At 38.8% G+C, this 19,831-nt stretch overlaps 1 protein-coding gene and 1 pseudogene across 3 annotated transcripts; one reads left to right on the forward strand and one right to left on the reverse strand.

Annotated features, from left to right (window-relative positions):
• The first annotated feature begins 1,769 nt into the window (after positions 1–1,769).
• CBX1 (chromobox 1) lies at positions 1,770–18,975 on the forward strand. Of its 3 annotated transcripts, none has more exons than XM_016164682.2 (5): positions 1,770–1,983; positions 13,717–13,893; positions 14,359–14,536; positions 15,113–15,207; positions 17,452–18,975. In XM_016164682.2, the coding sequence occupies exons 2-5, from the start codon at positions 13,754–13,756 to the stop codon at positions 17,594–17,596; spliced, it is 558 nt and encodes a 185-aa protein (XP_016020168.1). In that variant the 5' UTR covers positions 1,770–1,983; positions 13,717–13,753; the 3' UTR covers positions 17,597–18,975. The 3 variants fall into 3 exon arrangements, with proteins under 3 accessions (XP_016020168.1, XP_016020169.1, XP_036078122.1); XM_016164683.2 differs by having other exon boundaries at positions 1,781–1,983; positions 13,720–13,893; XM_036222229.1 differs by lacking the exon at positions 1,770–1,983 and adding an exon at positions 2,131–2,294.
• Positions 4,547–4,665, reverse strand: LOC118604775 (annotated as a pseudogene).
• Positions 18,976–19,831: the final 856 nt, after the last annotated feature.

Genomic DNA, 19,831 nt, shown 5'->3' on the forward strand with positions numbered 1-19,831 from the left:
GCAGTGACTAATCATTAAAATTGTTAAAAACAGAATTGGACACTTCAGGAGGGAGTAAGTAGATGAATTTTTGCATGGTCTCACACTCAACCCAAATGTCTTAGAATTACCCTCTTCTCTGTGTTCTCACAGCCCTTTTAGCAAAACTCTCTATTATTATATTGCTGGTCTGGGTTTCTTATATGGCAATTCCCCAGAGCCCTGCACAGTGCCTGGCTCTGTATAACATAGAAAGGCAGACTCCAGCATTCCAGGGTAGAGTGCAGTACACTAGTTGCCTTTCTCCTTTCCCTCTGATTAGAAGGATATTTAAATATGCAAAGTAAGGGGAAAAAGTCATCTTCTGGTAGCTCTGTCTGTTTAGTTCCTGATTGGATAGGGAGTTAGAAGTAAGGAAAAGAGTTTTAAAAAATACAAATCTGATATGGAGAAAAGAGATGAAGGAAAACTTGATGACCTCCATATTGTCAGATTGGGGAAGGACGTCTCAGTAATTCACTTGATATTTTATTAAGCAAAAGTTGCTTGACTACTGTATGTCAAAGACTATGCTCAGCCCTGGAGACAGAGTGATGAACAGAAAGCAAGAGTTCTGCCCTTATCGGAGTTTAGAGTCCCAAAGAGAAGGCAGATGTTAATTAATGACAATAAAGTGGGGTGAATATTATTATGAGAGACTGAATCTCCATATGAACAGGTTTGGTGACAGCAATCTAGCTGAAACAGGAAAACTAAACCACTTGTCCCAAAGAATAACAAATGTTAAAATCAAAAACAAATGGAGACCGCAACCTTGAAACTTTCTTGAGGAGATGAAAACCAGTTTAGTCAGAGAAGCAAAGCTAAATTTAGCTTATTTTGTAAGACTAACTTGATCTGGGTCTTTCTTGCCTCTGGAAATCATAACCAAAACTTGAACTGTTTCCCTAGGTTGATATGAGGTAACCATTGACCGATTCCCTATCATTTAAGGAAATTCTAATATTATAACCAAACATTGTGAAGAATAAACAGTCACTGCTTTCTCACTATATACTGCTTTACGATATACCTCTAGGCCTCATTACATATTTCGGTTTGAGGGCTCCCAGTTTGCAAACTGTCTTGTTGGTGTGTGCATAACATATTTTTACTGATTACTATTTCATTGAGTCACTGGTTTTACTTTGGCTATTTCTGAACCTTGGACACAAGCATAGTTTTTGCCTGTTTCAATGTTTCTTTGTAGTGGCTGGGTGAAGAGCTCTCGTGGAGATAAAATGGTTCTACACTAAAGCTACTCACTGGCACAATCAGTGAAAAAGGGTAAGTTCAGGATGCTATGATGACACCTACCAGGGGAACCTAACCTAGTATAACGGGTCAGGGAGGGCCTCGAAGGGGAAGTAATCTAAACGCTGAGAAGTAGGAGCCTTACAGAGATATAAGGCGGCGGAAACTGAGGCTTCCAGAGATTATTGGAGATTTGGTAAAGTTCTGGTGAGAAATCTGTTAAGATAAAAAAATTTCGAGAATATGAATTACTGTCCAGAAGTGCCTGATTTTTCAGACCAACCATGAAGGGACTCGCTTGTAAAAACCACTTATTTTAATTTTCTCGTCAGGAACGTTCTAAATTCTAAACTACAGTGCTTGCGGTTTAAAAACTAAAACTCCCTGAAACCCTAGACAATGTGTGGCGACGTAAGACGCGCGCAGCATTTCGGATCTTGTAGTCTCGGATGGACTTCGAGTCCCATAGTGCTGTGCAGCGGGTCGTCGCGTCTGCGCGGTGCAGGCGGCGGGCAGCGCAGAGTGCAAGGCTCTTTTGTTCGGCAGAGGGGAGGGCCGTTGGCCGGGGCCTGCGGTACGCCGCTTCAGTGAGGGGCTCGACCGCAGCCACCCGGCCTGTTGCTTTTCTGGGCGCCACTCCTCCCGCCTGCCCGACACGACGCGCCAGTAGCGCGGCACCGATTCCTCTCGGCTCTTGGGCGCTGCTCTGAGGTGAGTCTGCTAGAGGCGGGGAAACGGGGAGTGGGGGAAACGGGGGTCGGCGCGCGGCTGCGGCCGGAGCCCTGAGTGAAGGGTCGCGCGCTCGCGGCAGAGGTTCGGTGCGGGGAGCGCGCCAGGGCCCTGCGCCCTTCCTGCGCGGGTCTTTCCGCCGCGCGCGGGGGGTCGAACACTAGGCGCCAGATTGATGGAGAGGGCGGGGCGGCGTATTCTGAGCCGGACATTACTACGATGAGAGCTGGGCCGAGCCCTTACGGGTCGCTCTTCACGGCTTGGGTAGACCCAGACAATGCTACTTGGGTTGGGTAGGTGGCTGCAGGATTGGGCTGGAAAGACTTTCTAGTAAATTGAGAAGGGGACAGGCCGGGCGGTCTTGATGTTTGGACATGCATGAGGAGGGTTCATAATTGCCAGTCGCAAGGTTTAGAAATGTAACCTGAAAATTGGGGATCCGGCCGGGGCTCCCAGAGGAATTTTGCTTGCAAGGTCTAGGGAGAAGTAACTTCGAGTAAGTTGTAGGAAGGGGCTGGGCAGCCCAGGGTGTGCTACTAGGAGAAGATCTATTGAGTAAACTGGGGGTGGGGGTGGAGTGGGGAGGCTAGGAGAAGAAGGGGCAGTTATTTGCTTGACTCGGCTCTAGAGGGGAAGGAGCTGTTAGGGTAAACCGGACTGAGGTCCCGAAAGTATATGTATGTAAGGTCAAGAGAAAAGGGGAAACCTGGCCGCTTTTGCTTCCTGATGGGTCTTAACCAGTGAGGAGGCTGTAAGAATAATGTATGAAAAAAGGATGGGATATGCTTTCTTCCCTTTCCCAAGTTTTATTCTATCTTCACTTCGTGATTTCTATAGAAAGTTAAAAAGTCCAAGTGCAGCTCTTGCTTTGATTCAGAATTAGTTTCATAAGTTTTTATCTGGAAATTTTACTAGTTACAAAGGGCAGTGAAATTGTAGAAATGTGTATATGAGTTAATATTTAAGGAATGAAATTAAGTTGAGAAAGATGTGGGAAATTGGGAGACACAAGAAAAATTCGTTAGACCGTGAACTTTGTTTTTCTTGGGCCCTTTCCTTTTTTAACCAGCCCTTTCCCTGTTGTTGGAAGATTTGAATGCAAAGTGAGCAATACTTAACCCCTTTTCTAAGGCTTCAGATGAAGATTTTTTATGAATGGTGTTATATTCAGACAGGTATTTTAACTCAATTGAAGTGGAGTTGACCAAAAGATCAGTTATACTAGAAACTGGCCCACGGGTAAGATAGCTTCCTCAGGTATGTTAAGAACCAGTATCAGCAGTTTGGAATAGTTCTAAAAGGCCTCAGCTTTTGAAATAGATGCATGAATACAATTGAGAAATTAGTGCCTGTGCCCTTCCTTAGGAGTTTACAGACATTTGTATAGAAAGTGATGTGGTTGAAGGGCACCTTGTTGGAACTGGTTGGCCCTTAATAAAGCTTTAGGGCAATTCCGGATTTTCAGTCTTTTCTGATTTTCCCTTTGGTGCTATTTTTCTTCATTGGCTGCTGTAGTCTAAATTGTTTTTCATTAAAATGTAAATAGTGTGTATCCTGGTGCTTTTAGCTTTCTGGTTAAAAGAGACCTAGTAAAGATACCCTGGCCTTCTGTATTTTTGACTACAGAATACTAATAATTTTCTAACCATACATATAAAGAAAAGCAACTGTTATATCTTCTGGTACCCATTTTAGTGATTAGGAAAATGTTTCTTTTTGAGGTTATATCTTTTTAAATTTATCCATAAAAATCTTCATTTTTTTATATACCATCTCTGGTGGTATAACAGATTTTGCATTACATTTGATAGATTTTCCTTCATAGGTTATTTCTCTGAAGAGTTTTGGAATAAATGGTGATGGTTAGCTTATGGGCTCACATGAGGCCAGGCCTCTTATTCATCTAAGTATCTCACACATAATAGGTGGTTCAGAGTGCTGAGTGAATGGCTAGGGCCTTGAGATTCTTTCTGAGAATTCATGTATTAGCAGAATGAAATTAATATACAATTATGTAATTAGTTTGCCTGTCTTGGATTTATGACCTTTGGCAGAGTAAAACTGTTGCCTGTCTTAGCCTCAGTTTTTAATACAGTCATCCTGCTATTAAATACAGATTGTGCAGGTTACAATTTTAAGTACTTTAGGCAAGGACTAGGAGAGGCTCCAGGTTCTACGTTTCAAGCTATATGGTTTGAATATTTTATGTTTTAAAAGTATCTTGGAAAATGTTTTGTGTTCTTTGTATACAGTTGAATAAGTTTTTCCTAATAGCAATGTCAATTGGAAAATTGAATAGCCTTCCCAAGGTTAACTGGGGAAATTTTTCAAATATGGACAAAATTCAGATATCCTGTCAGTATTTTAATTGAATAATTATGTTAAATCTTTCCTACTTTTAGTTTTTATGATTGCTGACAAAAGGGAATGATCTACGTTGTCTGCGAAATTGTATTTTTCTTCTTAGTAACAGCTAATACATTGGGGGCCTAATAGAACTATGGTATTTGAGTGTGAAGATACTTTTTATTTATTTATTTTTAAATGCCTACAGCACTTGGTCTTCCTAGGTGGTCTCCCGTCCAAGTACTAACCAGGCCCGACCCTGCTTAGCCTTCCAGATCAGACGAGATCGGGCACATTGAGGGTGGCATGGCTGTAGACTTAGAACTATGGTATTTGAGAGGTTAGTATCAGCAATCTGGTTTTGTTTTGTTAGCTATGAATACTTTGGTTTCTGCTTTTAATTCCAACTTAGTCATAATTCTGGTCTAGCTTTCTAATCATTTTTATTTCATCTTAAACTAAAAAGATCTTCCGGTATCACTGGGTCCTAGTAATATTTGCAGTTCCCTGTGGCCTCTCAACCTAAGCCTAATAGTTTCATCCACATCAACAAACTGAAAGTGAGTTAGCCAACTTTCTGAATACAGCTCAGTTATTATTCTAATTTTATTCACACACTAGTATTTCAGTCCTAGATCCAGGAATTCTTTTAAAAATGAAACCCCTGCTCACTGAGTATGTGGCACAAGTTCTTGTTTTCTGCTCAGTAAAGTTTTCCATCTGGAAAGCATTTGCCTCACAAACAGCCACAGCTAACAGACTAAAAGTGGTTTAGAAACATAAATCACGAGGATTACAAACTGAATATACTACACATGCCTTCACCTGCCTTTTGATGACTGGTACTTGGTTGCTAATGCTCAGCAAAGGTACTTCTTCCTTGTTTTCCATTTAGGGTTTGTAAGTCAGATTTATCTTGCTTAAAAAAATTGACAGCCTTGGACTTCTGCTTCTTGATTATCTAAATTTGAGACATTCATCCTTATTGCCTGCCCAATATAGGGTTCAACACTTTATATGGAGCCAGATCTACCTTTGAATGTCTGAGTGAAAATAGAAACAATGCTTTGGGAATTGCAAGGAAAAGAGAATAGTATTTGGCTAGGTTGGGGGTTAGGTTTTGTGGAAGAAGTAGCATTTAAGCTGGGTCTTAAAGGATAGATAGGATTTTGACTGCCAGTCTTAGGTAGGCACACACTTCTTTATAATGAGTAAAGCCGTGTACGGAGGAATGTGCAGGATATGTTCGGGTTATAGTTTTCTGTTTTGAAAGTAGTGTAGTTTTTGTAAGGGAAGGCAGAATATAGAATGGTTGGAACTATATGGTGTTAGATGTTAAGTACTGTGGAGTTTGGCTTTTGTTTTAAGGAGGAGGAGTCCTTGTAGAAAATTTTTTAACAGTTACCTACACTTTCCTATTCAGTTTCCTCCCGCCCAAACTGGTTTACACACTGTGTCTACCTCAGACGTGCCTCATTGCTTTTGTTCATAACAGTCCTTGGGCCAAATTGCCCTCCTTCAATCCACCTTTTCAAATGCTGTTGGAGTTTGGCTGCAATCCCAACTTTCAAAACCTTTTTAATCACTATAGCCATTTATTCCTCCAAGCCCCTGTCGTGCTTTTGTGGCTACTTATTATTGTTTACATTTCTTTTGCTAATTATTACATACCCTAGTCATTTCTCCTATTGAAATGAACTTCAACTTTTTTTTTTATCTGTTTTATATGGTTTTACTTTTCAGTCCTGGCTCTGTGTCTTCCTGTTGGGAGACTTTGAGAAATTTTCTTTGCTTCAGTAAACCTTAGTTTCCTCATTTGTGAAATGCACTTAATACGTTGTGAGGATTGAATTAAGTGCCTTTATCTGCATTAGGTGTTATGTATTCAGTAAATGTTAGTTATTATGTTATTATCACTTACCCTTAAGGGATTTTCAAAAGCCTGTACTTCTTGGTGTCTGCACATCTCCCTAGCCTAACCAAATAGCTCCATTTGCCAGGGTCTGAGGGGGTTCCTGCAATGTGGAATTTTGTGCTTTAGCCAGAGTGACTTGGTCACCCTGTATTCCACCCAGGCTCTTAGTAAATGCTTATTGATTTGATTTTTTAATAGATAATATTAAAAGCTAGTAGAGCTGTAGTTATACATGTTTAAAGCTATTAATTGACTGGTCCTAAACTGGTCCTAAAATGGGGAAGGAAAACAAGGAATGTAAAAGAAGCTAGATGAAAGAAGAAATGAAGTGGTAAATGATATGTGTGATAGTTATTTTCTGGTCCTTGCCTGCAACTCTCTCAATCTAGCTCTTTCAAACCTGGTCACAGTCCTCCTGTTCTTCTGATAAAACAAGCTCTTCTCACCTTAGGACTTTAAACCAATTATTCTCTAAACTCGATGTGTTTTTCTGATTTTGCTGAATTGTTCTTTGTTATTTGAGTCTCTGTTTAAATGTTAATCAAAATATGTATTTTTTATAGCATCTATCACTAAGCTTATTGTCTGTGTTCTGCTTGTGCTGTGCATGCATGTGTGCACGTCCCACTCATACTCACTTAACTGTCCACATAAGGATATAAACTCTTAAGAGGCCAGCGATTTTGTCTGTCATGCTCAGCTCATTTTTTAAGCCAGTCACACGTAGTAGGTGCCCGATAGATAATTGTTAAATGAATGAATACTATAGGAGCATGTTTGTGGGAAGAGTTAACCTAAACCTAGCCTGGGGCTTCAGGGAAGCTTCTGATAGTGACATTTTAGCTAAGGGATTGTTCAAGTGAAGACTGGTACAAAGGGCAAGGTCATTGTGATTAACAAGTTAGGTGTAGTGGTCTTCCACTCGAATGCCCACAGATAATGATATGAAGAGATCTGCATTTTAAAATCACTGGCTAGCATTGAGAATGAATCGGATTAGGAGTTGTCTAGGTAATGGTGGCTTGGAATAGAATGGTAGTGCTGGGACTAGAAAATGTATAAATTGAAAAATATTTGAGAGATGAAATCAACAAGATTTAGTAAGAAACTGGATCCATGGAGGATGAGTGGGGAGAAATCGAGGATGATTGTCATTTTTTTGTCTTGAATTCAGTAAAAGCTACATGAATTCTTAGAAAGACCATTATTCATTTAATTGGGTGATTGGCTTTTTAAAAAAGTATATATGTAAAATCTAAGACTGAAGTCACAGTCTTGGAGTTAGGGAACTTTACCATATGGATCATCAAAATTGATTTTTTGGTATTGACATAGGTCTTCAGAAGTCTTAAAATTCTTTTTATCGGAAAATCATTTTGTTGAAATTTTCCATTGTTTGTATCCAGAATTTACTTTCTTTTTCTCACCTATCTTATATATCCTCATAGGAAGCTATATTTCTTTTGTCATTTACTACAAGAGTTTTGTTGCTTTATTTTCCTTCCTACACTTTAGGTATATGAAATGTGATTTCTCAGTTTCTGGTAGCTCTTCTGTCTCAGTCTTCCAGAAATGAGGTCTTGGATTCTGTTTTGTAATTATTGGTTCATTCATACCAACAAGACCTGGGCCTTCTTGAGTGTGTTCTAGAGCTGCTCTGCTGTTATGAAAAACGTTGCAATGAATTTTTGCCTTATGTGTAAGACAAAAATGGTATTTTCTCATTGAGTTCTTAACACACTGGGTTTCAGAGAGCTGTCCCTAAGCTTAAAGTTGTAGGCATATGTATAAACATAAATAGATAATTAATGCCAGAAGGTCATAAAAGCTCACCTCAAAGGACTCCCATAAGGGTTAAGCAGTGTGCGTGTGCGTGTGTGCGCGCGCGCACACATGTGTACATGCCCTTAACTGCCTATAGGCTAGGAATAAAGTTGTTTTGAGAGGTCAGGGACAGGAAAGATTAGTCTGAAGCTCATACTAGCTATCTTCTGGTGAAAGGAACTATGAGGATCCTTCAAGCAGTACCCTTTCAATTTCATTATGAACGCAAAAAAGAAAAGTCTAGATTGAATGTGATGCAGAGGTTTTGTTTTCTGAAACATCAGTTTTTTGTTTGTTTGTTTGTTTTTTATTGCTCTAGCCTTATTCTCAATTTTATGGAGAAAGTAAAATGTTCACCTGCCTTTTAGCTAACTTTGAGAATTGATTTATATCTGTAGTAACGTGTGTGATTTTATCTGAGGAATGTAGCTTCTGCCAATCCTTTTATAGCAGTGGCTTTTATTCAAGGATGTGCATCAGATCACCTAAGGAGCTTTTAAAGATTCAGAGGCCATGGTCAAAGCAACATTGTTTGCAATGATTTAAAAAAAAAAAAAAAAAATGGAAACAGCCCAAATTTTCATCACTAGGTGAATGGTTAGAATATGGTTTGTCCATACAGTATGGAATACTGTGCAGCTGTTAAGAATGGAGATCTTTTATGGAACAATGTAAAAAATACATTACATTATATTAAAAGGCAAGTTAGAGAACGGTAATACCTATTTTCACATATGTGTATCTGTTTACATATAGAACAAAAACAGACTTTAACAGTTTTGAGCCAGAGATCTTTAATTTCCTACATTAAGTATTTTTGTAATTGAATGTGAGTACATGTATTACATTATAATTAGAAGAACAAAATTTTTTTTTTTTTAAATAGTACACCCTACTTTCTGATTCATTGGATCTTGGCATCTGTACTTATAAACTCTCCATAGGTGATTCTGATGCTCATATAGATGAAAGTTCTTAACTCAAGGCCTGCTTTCCTCTGAATTCTTTCTTGGTAAAGACAGTTACCTTACCAGACCAACGTTTTAAGTGCTTCACCTTCATGTTTAGCTAAAAGCCCTCTGGTTTGGTTTCAGAGGTCTGTAGATGTTACCTTGTTCTCATATTTGGAACTTGATCTTTCCAGCTGGCAAGAAATCAGTATGGAAATTCCTGGGGTGGCCCTGTATAATTCATGGATCTGATGACAACCAGGAGCTAAGTCCACATGGTTATCCTAGATCCTTTTCATACCCTTTCACAATACCAGCTACTCAAAAACAAGACAAAATGCCTTATTTTGTATCTGATACTTTACTACCTTCTGCCTTCAAGTAGTATTGTTCCTCCTTTTCACATTTTGTCTCCTAACTACAGGAGTGGAGGGTATGTGAGGAGAATCACAACAGTGCTCTTTTTTTCTTTTTAAAAAACTGAGTTCATGCTTTAGATTTACACGATTCCTGGATTCATTGAGACACTGTAGATGTATTTTGGTTTCTTATAATTGGCATTTTTCTCTATAATTATCTCAGCCTATTTGCTAGGGTGTTCTGACTTCAAAAATTCTGCACCATCTAGCACTTGTCGATTTAAAAGATGCAGAAAACTGCTGGGGCACTGAAAACCAAAGCTTTGTTACTGCTTACTGGTTCAGTTAACAGTGAATACCTTTATATTCCAGTAACCAATTAAAAATTATTGTTTTATTTATTTATTTTGCAGCAAAGAAAGTAAGGTTTATTAGAGAGTTACAAGTCCTGGAGACACAGGCAAGCTATTGCTAAAAGACTTGGCTCCAAACAGCAATACTTAAGGGTATTTTCTGAAAGAAAATCATTGTTTGTCACTTACTGATTTACCAATGACAAATTTGTAGAGAGGCTTTTCAAGAGTCCTCTCCATCCTTTCCTTGTATGGGCTGGAGGAAGGACATCTCCCTGTGTAGCTAGCTCCTAGTTCTGTGTGTGCAGCAGGGCCAGTCTTGCTAGATGTCTTTTCTGAAGTGTTCTGCTTTAATTGTGTAACACTAAGTGATTTATTTTATGTAAATCTGTTCTGTTATCTGTGAGGCCTCAGTAACATCTGATTGGCTTGTTTCACAGGGTGGTTTTGGGATCAAACAAGATAATATGGCAGCACTTTCAAAACTGTAAAGTGCAATACAAATGTAAAGTATTATTTTTCTAGGCATCTTAAGATGTGGCAGAGCCAGTAAATATTTAGGTAAAAATGATGACAGCTTAATTTACTAGGTCGTTTGTTGCAACCTTGCAATAAGCTTTGAGAAGATTGTACAAGGATTAAGATTTCTGAGTTAAACTAGAATTGTTCACACCTCTTGTGATGTTCTTTCATATATTTTGACCTTTTGTTCAATGATTATGGCACTTTTGATGTCATAGGATGCTTAGGGGAGTGGCAAATAGTGTTAACTAAAGGCTTTTTTCCACTGTGGTTACTACACTCTGAGTTGCTTTGAAATTTCTTTGCCAAGCACTTCCAATTGAGAGCTCTCCTTCCAGATAGCTCTCCTGGTGTTTGGAGACTGTCATCTTCAGAAAGAGGTTTTTCTTGAAGTAATCCATTTGGAAACTATGAGAATAATTGGCCTGTCATAATATTTAAGGGGGGCTGGCTCTTGGCTCTTCTGAAGGTGCTTGATTCTATATGAAAATTGGGTTACATATTTAATCTACTTCTCTACTGATTTTTAAAACAACTTTTATTCAGAACCTTATAGAACTACATATAAATAAGGAAAAAACTCCCATTGGGAGCCTTGGTGAGAATCTCGAATATAAAGAATCCAGTCTCTAGAGGAAGATGCTGGGATGAGCCAGTTAAGAAAACTCAGAGGCAGGAGGAGGCTGTTTTCTACACTCTTCACTTATTTGAGTTATTCTTAGGACAGTGATTTAAATGAGTAAAGATGAAAATCAGGAGGTCTTTTTAGATTTGCCTATGTGGGGGGTTTTCTTTATCCAACCTAAATGATTTTATTATATTCTGTGACTCTTCCTTCTTGGGACCATGCTAACAATAAAAGGAGGAGAGGGCTACAGGAGCTAGAGATAAGCCAGAAGCTGTCCTGACCCTTTGGATCAGAGCAGCAAGATCAAATGAGTAGTATTCAATGCTGTTTCTTTTTAGTTTCTTTAGGATAGATCCTATCTTATTATTGTTTTAATTAAATTTATTAGGGTAACATTAGTTAATAATATTGGTTAATAAGATTATAATTCAACATCTGAATACTCAATTGTGTGCTCCTAACTCAAAGTCTAGTTTCCTTTCTTTACCATATATTTGAAATGCTCTCTTTTTGGTAAGACAGGTATAGCTGTTAATGTAGATAACAGTGAGCCTTAAATAGCTCTGAATTCTGAAGCCAGCATAATAGAACATCTTTCCTTTACTTTTTAAAATTTAATTACTTGGAAAAGGGTACACTAGTGGACAGTTATTATTTTTGGATCATCTGTAACCTATGTTTTTCCTTTCATCTGTTGAAAAGGGAGTATCTTCCAGTTTCCAAGTCCAAGTTGATGTAGAGAGTTGTGCTAGTCTTTGTTTTTTAAAGATGCTTGTCAGTTTATTTTGCTCTGTACTGTAACCAAAAACTGATGATGAATCTACTTCTTTGGCTGACAGTGAAAGGAAACAAGCAAGGAGTAGCACTTGTTCCTGGGGGAAAAAACACTACTGCATTTAACAAAAGGAAAATTGGGTTTTTCTTCCCTCATGAAATAACACTTCTCATATGGCAATCAGAATCTGAAAAAACATGACAGCATCTCTCTTCAGGAAGAGGCATAGCCCCTGAATCAGAGTCACAATGAAGCTAGCCAAGAGTTAGCAAAAAATTGCATGCAATCCACTGATTAATCTGTTGAGTTAACAGAAGAAAAGGAAGACTCATGTGGCACTTTCTCTGAAAGACCAGAGGGGTTAGGGAGGCAAGGAAAGCAGTCTTCAGTATGTAAATGAGAAGGAAGAGTGTTAAAAAGATATTCTGAACATAAGTATATGTTCTAAACTGGGGGTGCGATGGGGGCCTTCAATGGCCATGCTAAAAGCACCTCAGAAAACATTTTGTACAACTGCAAAAGTCAAGAATACCTTTAGTGGAAGAGGTGTCTACATGTTTTTCTTACCAAACATTAAGCTTCAGTAAGGCAAGGACCATTTCTTGTTCTCTTGAATCTCTAGTATCCAGCAATATCTAGAATTGTCTAGTCCCCAACCAACATTTGCTTTTTTGTTAAGTCAGCATTGTGCATGTATGCAGACATGCGAATACCTCAGTATAAACCTAAGTAAGCATCTGTAGATAATATAACTGGTTCATAATGATGATCCTGACTTTTATGAAAAAAATTATATTTCATATAGTATATAAATGGACTCTTTATAAAATTCATTCTATTTATACAGGCTAGTTTTAAAGTATTTTGAAACATTTCTATTTAGGTTAGACTCTTCTAAAGGATGCTAGGAACAACCAGTTTAACCCCAAATTGGCATTGTCTTAAATTCTTTCTTGTTTGGATTATCCATCACATTATTGATTTTTTTGTATTTCATTCTAGGCAATTGTGATCCACCAATTTGCAGATTTTGGCTCGTTTTGTGGATCAGTTTTGTTATATTGATATCTTGTGGCGCCACCTACTGACACAAATTGATAAACATAAGGCTTTAAGCCTGTCAGCAAAAAGTTGTATGAAGGACTGAAGAAAATAGATTTACAGGGGACTAGAATTTTAGCACCGGAGAAACTCTTGGAGGTTACCTAGCTTGGCGATGAATTTTATAAAAGAATAAACTCAGGTTCTATTAGCTGTGATGACTACCCCCACCCCCGCTGCCGCCATTTTCCAAATTATTGCAGTGTTCCAGTCAGAGATTTTCATGGTCATTTTTTCATGGTCATTCTGCCATTTTTATGAGTCTTTCTTAGACTTAGAAATAAACTAAGCAGAATGAGAAGTTAATGAGAAACTTGCAAATTGTAAATTAATGTGGCATTCAGATTAGGCTACATAAAGAATCTTAAGAGGACTTAAAATTAAGCAAGGGTGTTTTAACAAGCAGAAGAATGGATTATACACATATACAAAAAGGAAAATTAAAACTAGATGTTTAATGAATTGGACAAGTTATTTCCCCACAGTAAAAATTTGTCCAATACTGTGATGAAATGGAAAACATTCAGAGAATAGGAGAAAGTGTGAATTAGAGGGTTATATGTATATAAGTTTGAGATATTTACATTATTTTTAGGCAGACTGATTTTCTTTTAATTTAATATTTTAGATGCCATACTTCATAGTAAAAGAGATATTGGGAACTTTTTAACTTAGCAAGAATTAGTATAAAAGTTTTAACTGAATATACAAGAATAAAATTTTCCTGTGAGATTAGTTGGGGCTGTTTTATGAACTTTCTAGCTAAATATATCAGAAAACTTCCTTGTATATTGAAGACGAATAGACATAACACTTATTATAAGCACCACACACCATTAAAGTCACCTGTGTTGACCCTGCTTTTCTTACCATCCAGATATTCATTCACCTAACCAAGAAGAATGTGCCCTTACGTCCTTTTTAATTCCTTTATCATTTTAGCAGCGTCACCCTTTATACCAGAAAGCTGGCGGGCACTATGGGGAAAAAACAAAACAAGAAGAAAGTGGAGGAGGTCCTAGAAGAGGAAGAAGAGGAATATGTGGTGGAAAAAGTTCTCGACCGTCGGGTGGTGAAGGGCAAAGTGGAGTACCTCCTAAAGTGGAAGGGGTTCTCAGAGTAAGTTTCACTGACCTGGGTAAACTGATTCATTTTTAACTATTTCTTAGGAGTGTAGTAATGTGCAAGGCCTAGGTTATCTGATGGGTACTGTGTGACTCGGGCCTGGCTTCATAGCTTATAGTCTAACTAGGAAAATGATCTGTATGTACAAAGTGCTATGATGTAAGACAGTGATTTCTGAGAAGCCATTTTGTGTGTGGTTGACTGATCAAAGTTCACACAGAAAAAGTAATTTTCCTTTGAAAAGAGGCAAGTTTCTGAACTTGCAGTTTGTACTAAAATGGTCCCCAAAACCCCCCAAGAAGTTTCAGCTTTGCCCAGTTCTTGGTCTTGGGCAAAATCTACTCACTCATTATCGTTAACTCCTTTTCCAGGGACACCAGCTCTTGTCCTGTGCTTCTCCTTTGTATGAGTATGCTAACTTGAATGGAAAGGGTGACTCACTCTGCCCTCTGATTTCAGTGAGGACAACACATGGGAGCCAGAAGAGAATCTGGATTGCCCCGACCTCATTGCCGAGTTTCTGCAGTCACAGAAAACAGCACATGAGACAGATAAATCAGAGGGAGGCAAGCGTAAAGCTGATTCTGATTCTGAAGATAAAGGAGAGGAGAGCAAACCAAAGAAGAAGAAAGAAGAGGTGAGGCTAGGAGTAAAAATTGTTACTAGCCAAAATTCTTACTACTCTCAAAAGAAGCTTGACAGCCAGTTAATTTCAGCACTTTTGTTTTGCTGCTGCTTGGGTTTCAGCAGCCGTCTCTCAGTTCTTCTGGAATCTTGGATAGGCTGATGCTTACAGAGTGTCTGGGGGCTCACTCTTGCAAAGCCCACATAATCTCTTATTTTCTCTGAGGTTCAAAAACAATTCATTTCTTTAAGTGGATAGCTTTTAGTGTTTTGACCATTACAGGTCTGAGGTGGCTATTTTAATCTATTCAGTACCTTAATGTAGGTTGTCTTTGTAGGGTTAAGAAACCATTGTGAACATTTATTTTGCTTAAGATATATGTCCCTTTTTACATGTGAGGAAATCTCGAGCGCTTCAGGACTTAATGGGAATCACTCAGAATGATTCTACAAGGCCTGTGTCTTGGAGCCATAGTATTGGTGAAATACTGGCAAAAGTTTGAACACATTAATCAGAGAAAGAGAAGTAGCTCCAGTCTGGATAACAGTCCGTATAGTTTAAATTGTTCTGTCCATCTGGTTTTTGCAGTCAGAAAAGCCACGAGGCTTTGCTCGGGGTTTGGAGCCAGAGCGGATTATTGGAGCTACAGACTCCAGTGGAGAGCTCATGTTCCTGATGAAATGGTGAGTCTGTAAGTGGCTCTGTGTGGCTATTTTTTTCTTCTCCCATTTGTTCCATGCCAGAGGAAAAGAGCTGGACCTTCGAAATTCCAGTCACCCAGGTGTGAAATCTTTAAGATGGCATAGTCCTTCGATAGTGACTCCCGGCCTGACTGCCAACCTGGACTCATGATTTACAGGTAGGGGCCCTTAGGATTCTCAGATTTTTGCCCATTTTTTAGAGGTGGGAGAAAATCTAGAGTGGAGATGGTATGGGGAGGAATCACATTTCACTTCTGTAAGTGAAGGGGAAAAAATGAAATGTGATTGAGCCACTCTCCCGTTCTACCACCTCCTTAATAAAGATAGGGCTGGCCCCAGGTTCAGGAATTCTGTTAACTTCTTGGGGTTAGGAAGGAATTTCTGTAACTTGTCCTTGATTGATAGATCCTTTCCAGTTTGTACAGATTCTACAATTCCAAGATCAGCCAGCAGGGGTCAGCAAGACCCCTTTGCAATATACTGAGCATTGAGCAAGCCTACTTTTCTCCATTAGAAGTATAAACAAACACCAGTGGTAGTAATACTCCATGAACAGCTTAATGGAAACAGTTGTCTTGAGAATCTTAAGAACTGTAATTAGTCCAAAATTCTCTATGATTTCCTTACTTCCTGTCTAAGAGGCAGGCTTTCGTTGTTTTGTTTGTTTGTTTGTTTGTTTGCTTGTTGAAAGTGTTTTGCTTTCCCTTCCCTAAGTGGATTTCAATCATTGTTTTTAAAATATAAATTAGGACTTAGTAATTTTAAGCCTTTGCCATTGAAAGCAGCATTCTAGGTGCTTTGTCCTTTTGTCAGTCTAGAACCTTCTCTAAAGCTCAAATCTAGTCCCTCTCCTTTAGAAGGTGACCAGAGAGGCCTAACTTTACCACCACTGAAAGGCTATGTCACAACTAGCTAAACCTGTTTTTTTTTCTGTGCATTCCCTAAGTGTTTACTGAATCTGATCTTCTTTTAGCTGATTTATTGCTAGCCTGTAGGTGAAAAGTTTTTTTTGTTTTTTTTTAAGTTCATTTTTTAGGGTACTGTATATGGGAGGAAAAAATTGATTCCAGGAATTATTCAGTACAACTAGAATACACTTTCTCTGTCTGCATGTGACCAGTCTGAGTCATAGTTGTATCTCCATATTGCTTAAGATTATACTCCTTTGGTTGACTCACTGCTATGTGTAAAGATTACAACTGAATATAACTCTACAGGTTAAGATTGATGTTAATTATATAATCATGTTCATTTTAAAGTGATTTTCTTGGAGAGTAGAAAATACTTGTCCATTTCCAAAAATAGCAGATATTTCTATGAGTGAAATGACCGAATTTACCTCAGAGGGTGTTGTTAAATTGTCAACAAGGGGCAGCCTGCTTCAGGTTCTCATATTGTTATATTCCTTTCCTTCCCATTGAGTCCATTGTTCAGAAACATACCTTGCCATCTTCCTCTTTGGTTCCGTGGGGCTGTGTGGCTTTGGTTTACTTGTTGCTGGGTTTCTGGAAGTTTTGAGTGGTGGGACCTTATCAGAGATCATGTATGTGCTGCCTGCCCTATGCTGCTCCTTTCATCTGGGACATTCCCAATGACCTGAAGATAGAGCTTACTCCTGTGTTCCTTGTAATATGGATGTGATTTTCAAAATTTGGGAAGATTTTAAAATTCAAAAAAATATAGAGAATTATATAATAGTCCCTTCATTTTCTACCTCCCAGTGTCGAAGCACCATTTCAAAGCACCTGGGAGTTATGGCATAAGCTGTGTGAGCACGGCATTTGGTAATGCTAAGTAATATAAGAGTCAGCAAGTAAGTGTCTACCTGTATTGTCTCTGGCCAAGGACAGGTTGGTATTGTCTTATCCAACATAGTATGAAGTCCTGTTACAAAGCTAAGATCTCTCCTTGAGTTCTTAGCAGCTGAGATATGGCTTTTGGCTTCTTCCCTCAGAGAATCCAAGAGTCATACTTTTTTGAACTTTCCTAGATTGAGTTAGGTGATCTATCTTTTTACAAAGATACCTAGAGGGGATTTTTAACAGAATATCTCCAAAGATGTCACTTGACTAAAACCTGCTAGTAAATGCTGGTTGGGCCATGTCTGCACCCTTCCTTAGCTTATTCTTCTGAAATTAACATTTTTAAAGCCCTATCCCTTGGGTGATCCAGGTTGGGAGATCACTAGCACCTGGCCTCAAAGTCTCTCTCTGCTTTGTTCTGCAGGAAAAACTCTGATGAGGCTGACCTGGTTCCTGCCAAGGAAGCCAATGTCAAGTGCCCCCAGGTTGTCATATCCTTCTATGAGGAAAGGCTGACGTGGCATTCCTACCCCTCAGAGGATGATGACAAAAAAGATGACAAGAATTAACTCTCCTGAGTACCAGCCCATGTCACATCTGACTGTGCGTTTCAAGTGGGGAGGGGAAGGAGTTCTACTTGTCTTGACACCATAGAGGTGGCTTGAGAAGATGTCCTTTGAAGAGCCAGTATAGTTTCTGTGCCCTACAGCAGTCCAAGTGCTTTAAAGCCGTTCCATGCTGTATAGTTTGCACACCCATCCCAGTGGAGGGGAGGAGAAGTGTTCCAAGGCAACTCATTCTGCACTTTGCTAAGAAAAGCAAAGGGCCTTCTATGAAGGACAAAACTTGCAGAATGGGTGTGTGGGAGAGCAAAAAGATACTGTAGATCTTCAAAGAGCATCTCCACAACCCACAGCCTTCTTCCCAATAGTGTTAACTCTGCATTTTTACAGCGTAGCATGTGTGTAGATTTTGGCTATTACTGACTGGTGTATTATTTGGGGGTGGGAGGGATGGGGTGGGAAGCAAGGGAGACAGGTAGGATTGTTTTTGTTAAAATTTGGGGCCTAATTGGGAAAATGGTGCAACATTGGAAAGAACAAACAATTAATGATGAGTTCAGTTCTGTGTCCAGAATATTTGATCTTTTTAAAAAAAAAAAAAATGTCATTGGCAATCTAAATAAGGACTGTGAGAGACTGTTTAGAAGCTGTGACTGCCTGAAACTTAAAAGCCAAGGTGTTCCCTGCCTGAGCTTAATGCTGTTCCCAACAAAGGACTAGACCAGTTCATAAAATTACCAAAGCTGCCATTTTGGAGATGGAAACTGGTTGAGGAGGGAAAGTCTTTTATTGGAGCATATACAAAGGCAGATCATTCTGTCTTAGAGGTGCTAATTCTTGAAATTGACAAAAGACCCTTTCTTTTCTAATTATGAAGTTATTAGCTTGTCTATCCAAGCCACTGTCTAAGGTATTTGGGGAGGGGAAGAAGGTGGCATAGGAAGTGTGATAGTATGGAGAAGGGCCCATGCTCTTAGGGTGGAAAACTCTTGGAGCCTCTCTGTTTTTTGAACTATGAACTCTGAAACCACTGGTGGCAGGGTTCAGTCACTAACAGCACAAGTTCATTGAATCACTTCAAGAGTTAGATTATTTCAAAAGCCCTGGTCTCAGGAGAAGATTAAACTTTCATACTGGGGCAGTGGTTCACTTTAAAACACAAAATAAAATGAAAATTCTTTTTTAATCCTAAGAATTAACTAATACCCAACATGCTGTCTTGAATCATGAGATACATCAGTTCTTGACGTTATCTAGACCTGCATCTAGAACTCCATTGTAAAAAATTTTTTAGGCATGTGTTAGGTTTCTGTGAAAACTGTTTAAATGTAAACTTCATACCACACTGTCAGTTTTTGTCTTAATAAAACTATATAGATTTATAATTCTTGATTTCTGTCTTAAGTATTACCAGCAACCCTCCTTGCCTTTTATTACCTTACAGGTTCAGCCTATTGGAAACAGCTTCCACACTTGGTTGGTTTTATTTCTTGAACATTGTAGGCTTGAAAAATCTGGTGGCTGCCCTGAATCTTTTGAGTGGTCTCACCACATTGAGTAACTATTTATCGAGCATTTATAATTGCTGCAAAGATGGTAAATATTGTCACATCATTGTGTCTTATTGCTCAAAAGTTGTTATTTGTTTAGTCCTCTCTGACTTGATAGCACTTTCAAATTATGATATGTTTTGGAAACATGGTTTTTTGAATTAGGTTTAGATCCTGGCTCATGTATTTCACAGATTTGTGTGACCTTAGGTAATGTCAGCTTCCCCAGCATTTTCAGGAATTGGACCTGGGTTTGATCACTGTATTAATTTAAAATGTTATCTGTTTTTTCTTAAGGTTTTCTGCCTGTAGTTTCGAGCCAAAATGGAACTAGGTTCTTGTCATTTAAAAAGGCAAAATGGAATTTCTACAAAAAGCAAATTAGTTTGAGAATTCGGCTCTACTCTTTAGTACAAAGCATTTGTTTCAAATAAACTGACCTGGAGAAACTTGTTTCAAAAAGTCTCCTAGGAGTTTGGGGAGAGTAAGATGGAGCCAAGCAGGCCTTTCTGTGCAGAGGTCTGAGTGTGTCCTTGTAGTTGCAGCAGCAGAGCAATCAATAGCTAGATAACAGAGTCGGGGTGAAGTGGGCAGAGATTATCTGGTTCTGTTCTGCATCATAAGATGCACTGAAATTAGCCTTCAGCTTTGGTGTGTGTTGTATAGGCTGCTCTTTTAGCCTTAACCTTTG

The sequence above is a fragment of the Rousettus aegyptiacus genome, unplaced genomic scaffold (assembly GCF_014176215.1).
Source record: "Rousettus aegyptiacus isolate mRouAeg1 unplaced genomic scaffold, mRouAeg1.p scaffold_m13_p_6, whole genome shotgun sequence".
Classification (NCBI taxonomy): Eukaryota; Metazoa; Chordata; class Mammalia; order Chiroptera; family Pteropodidae; genus Rousettus; species Rousettus aegyptiacus.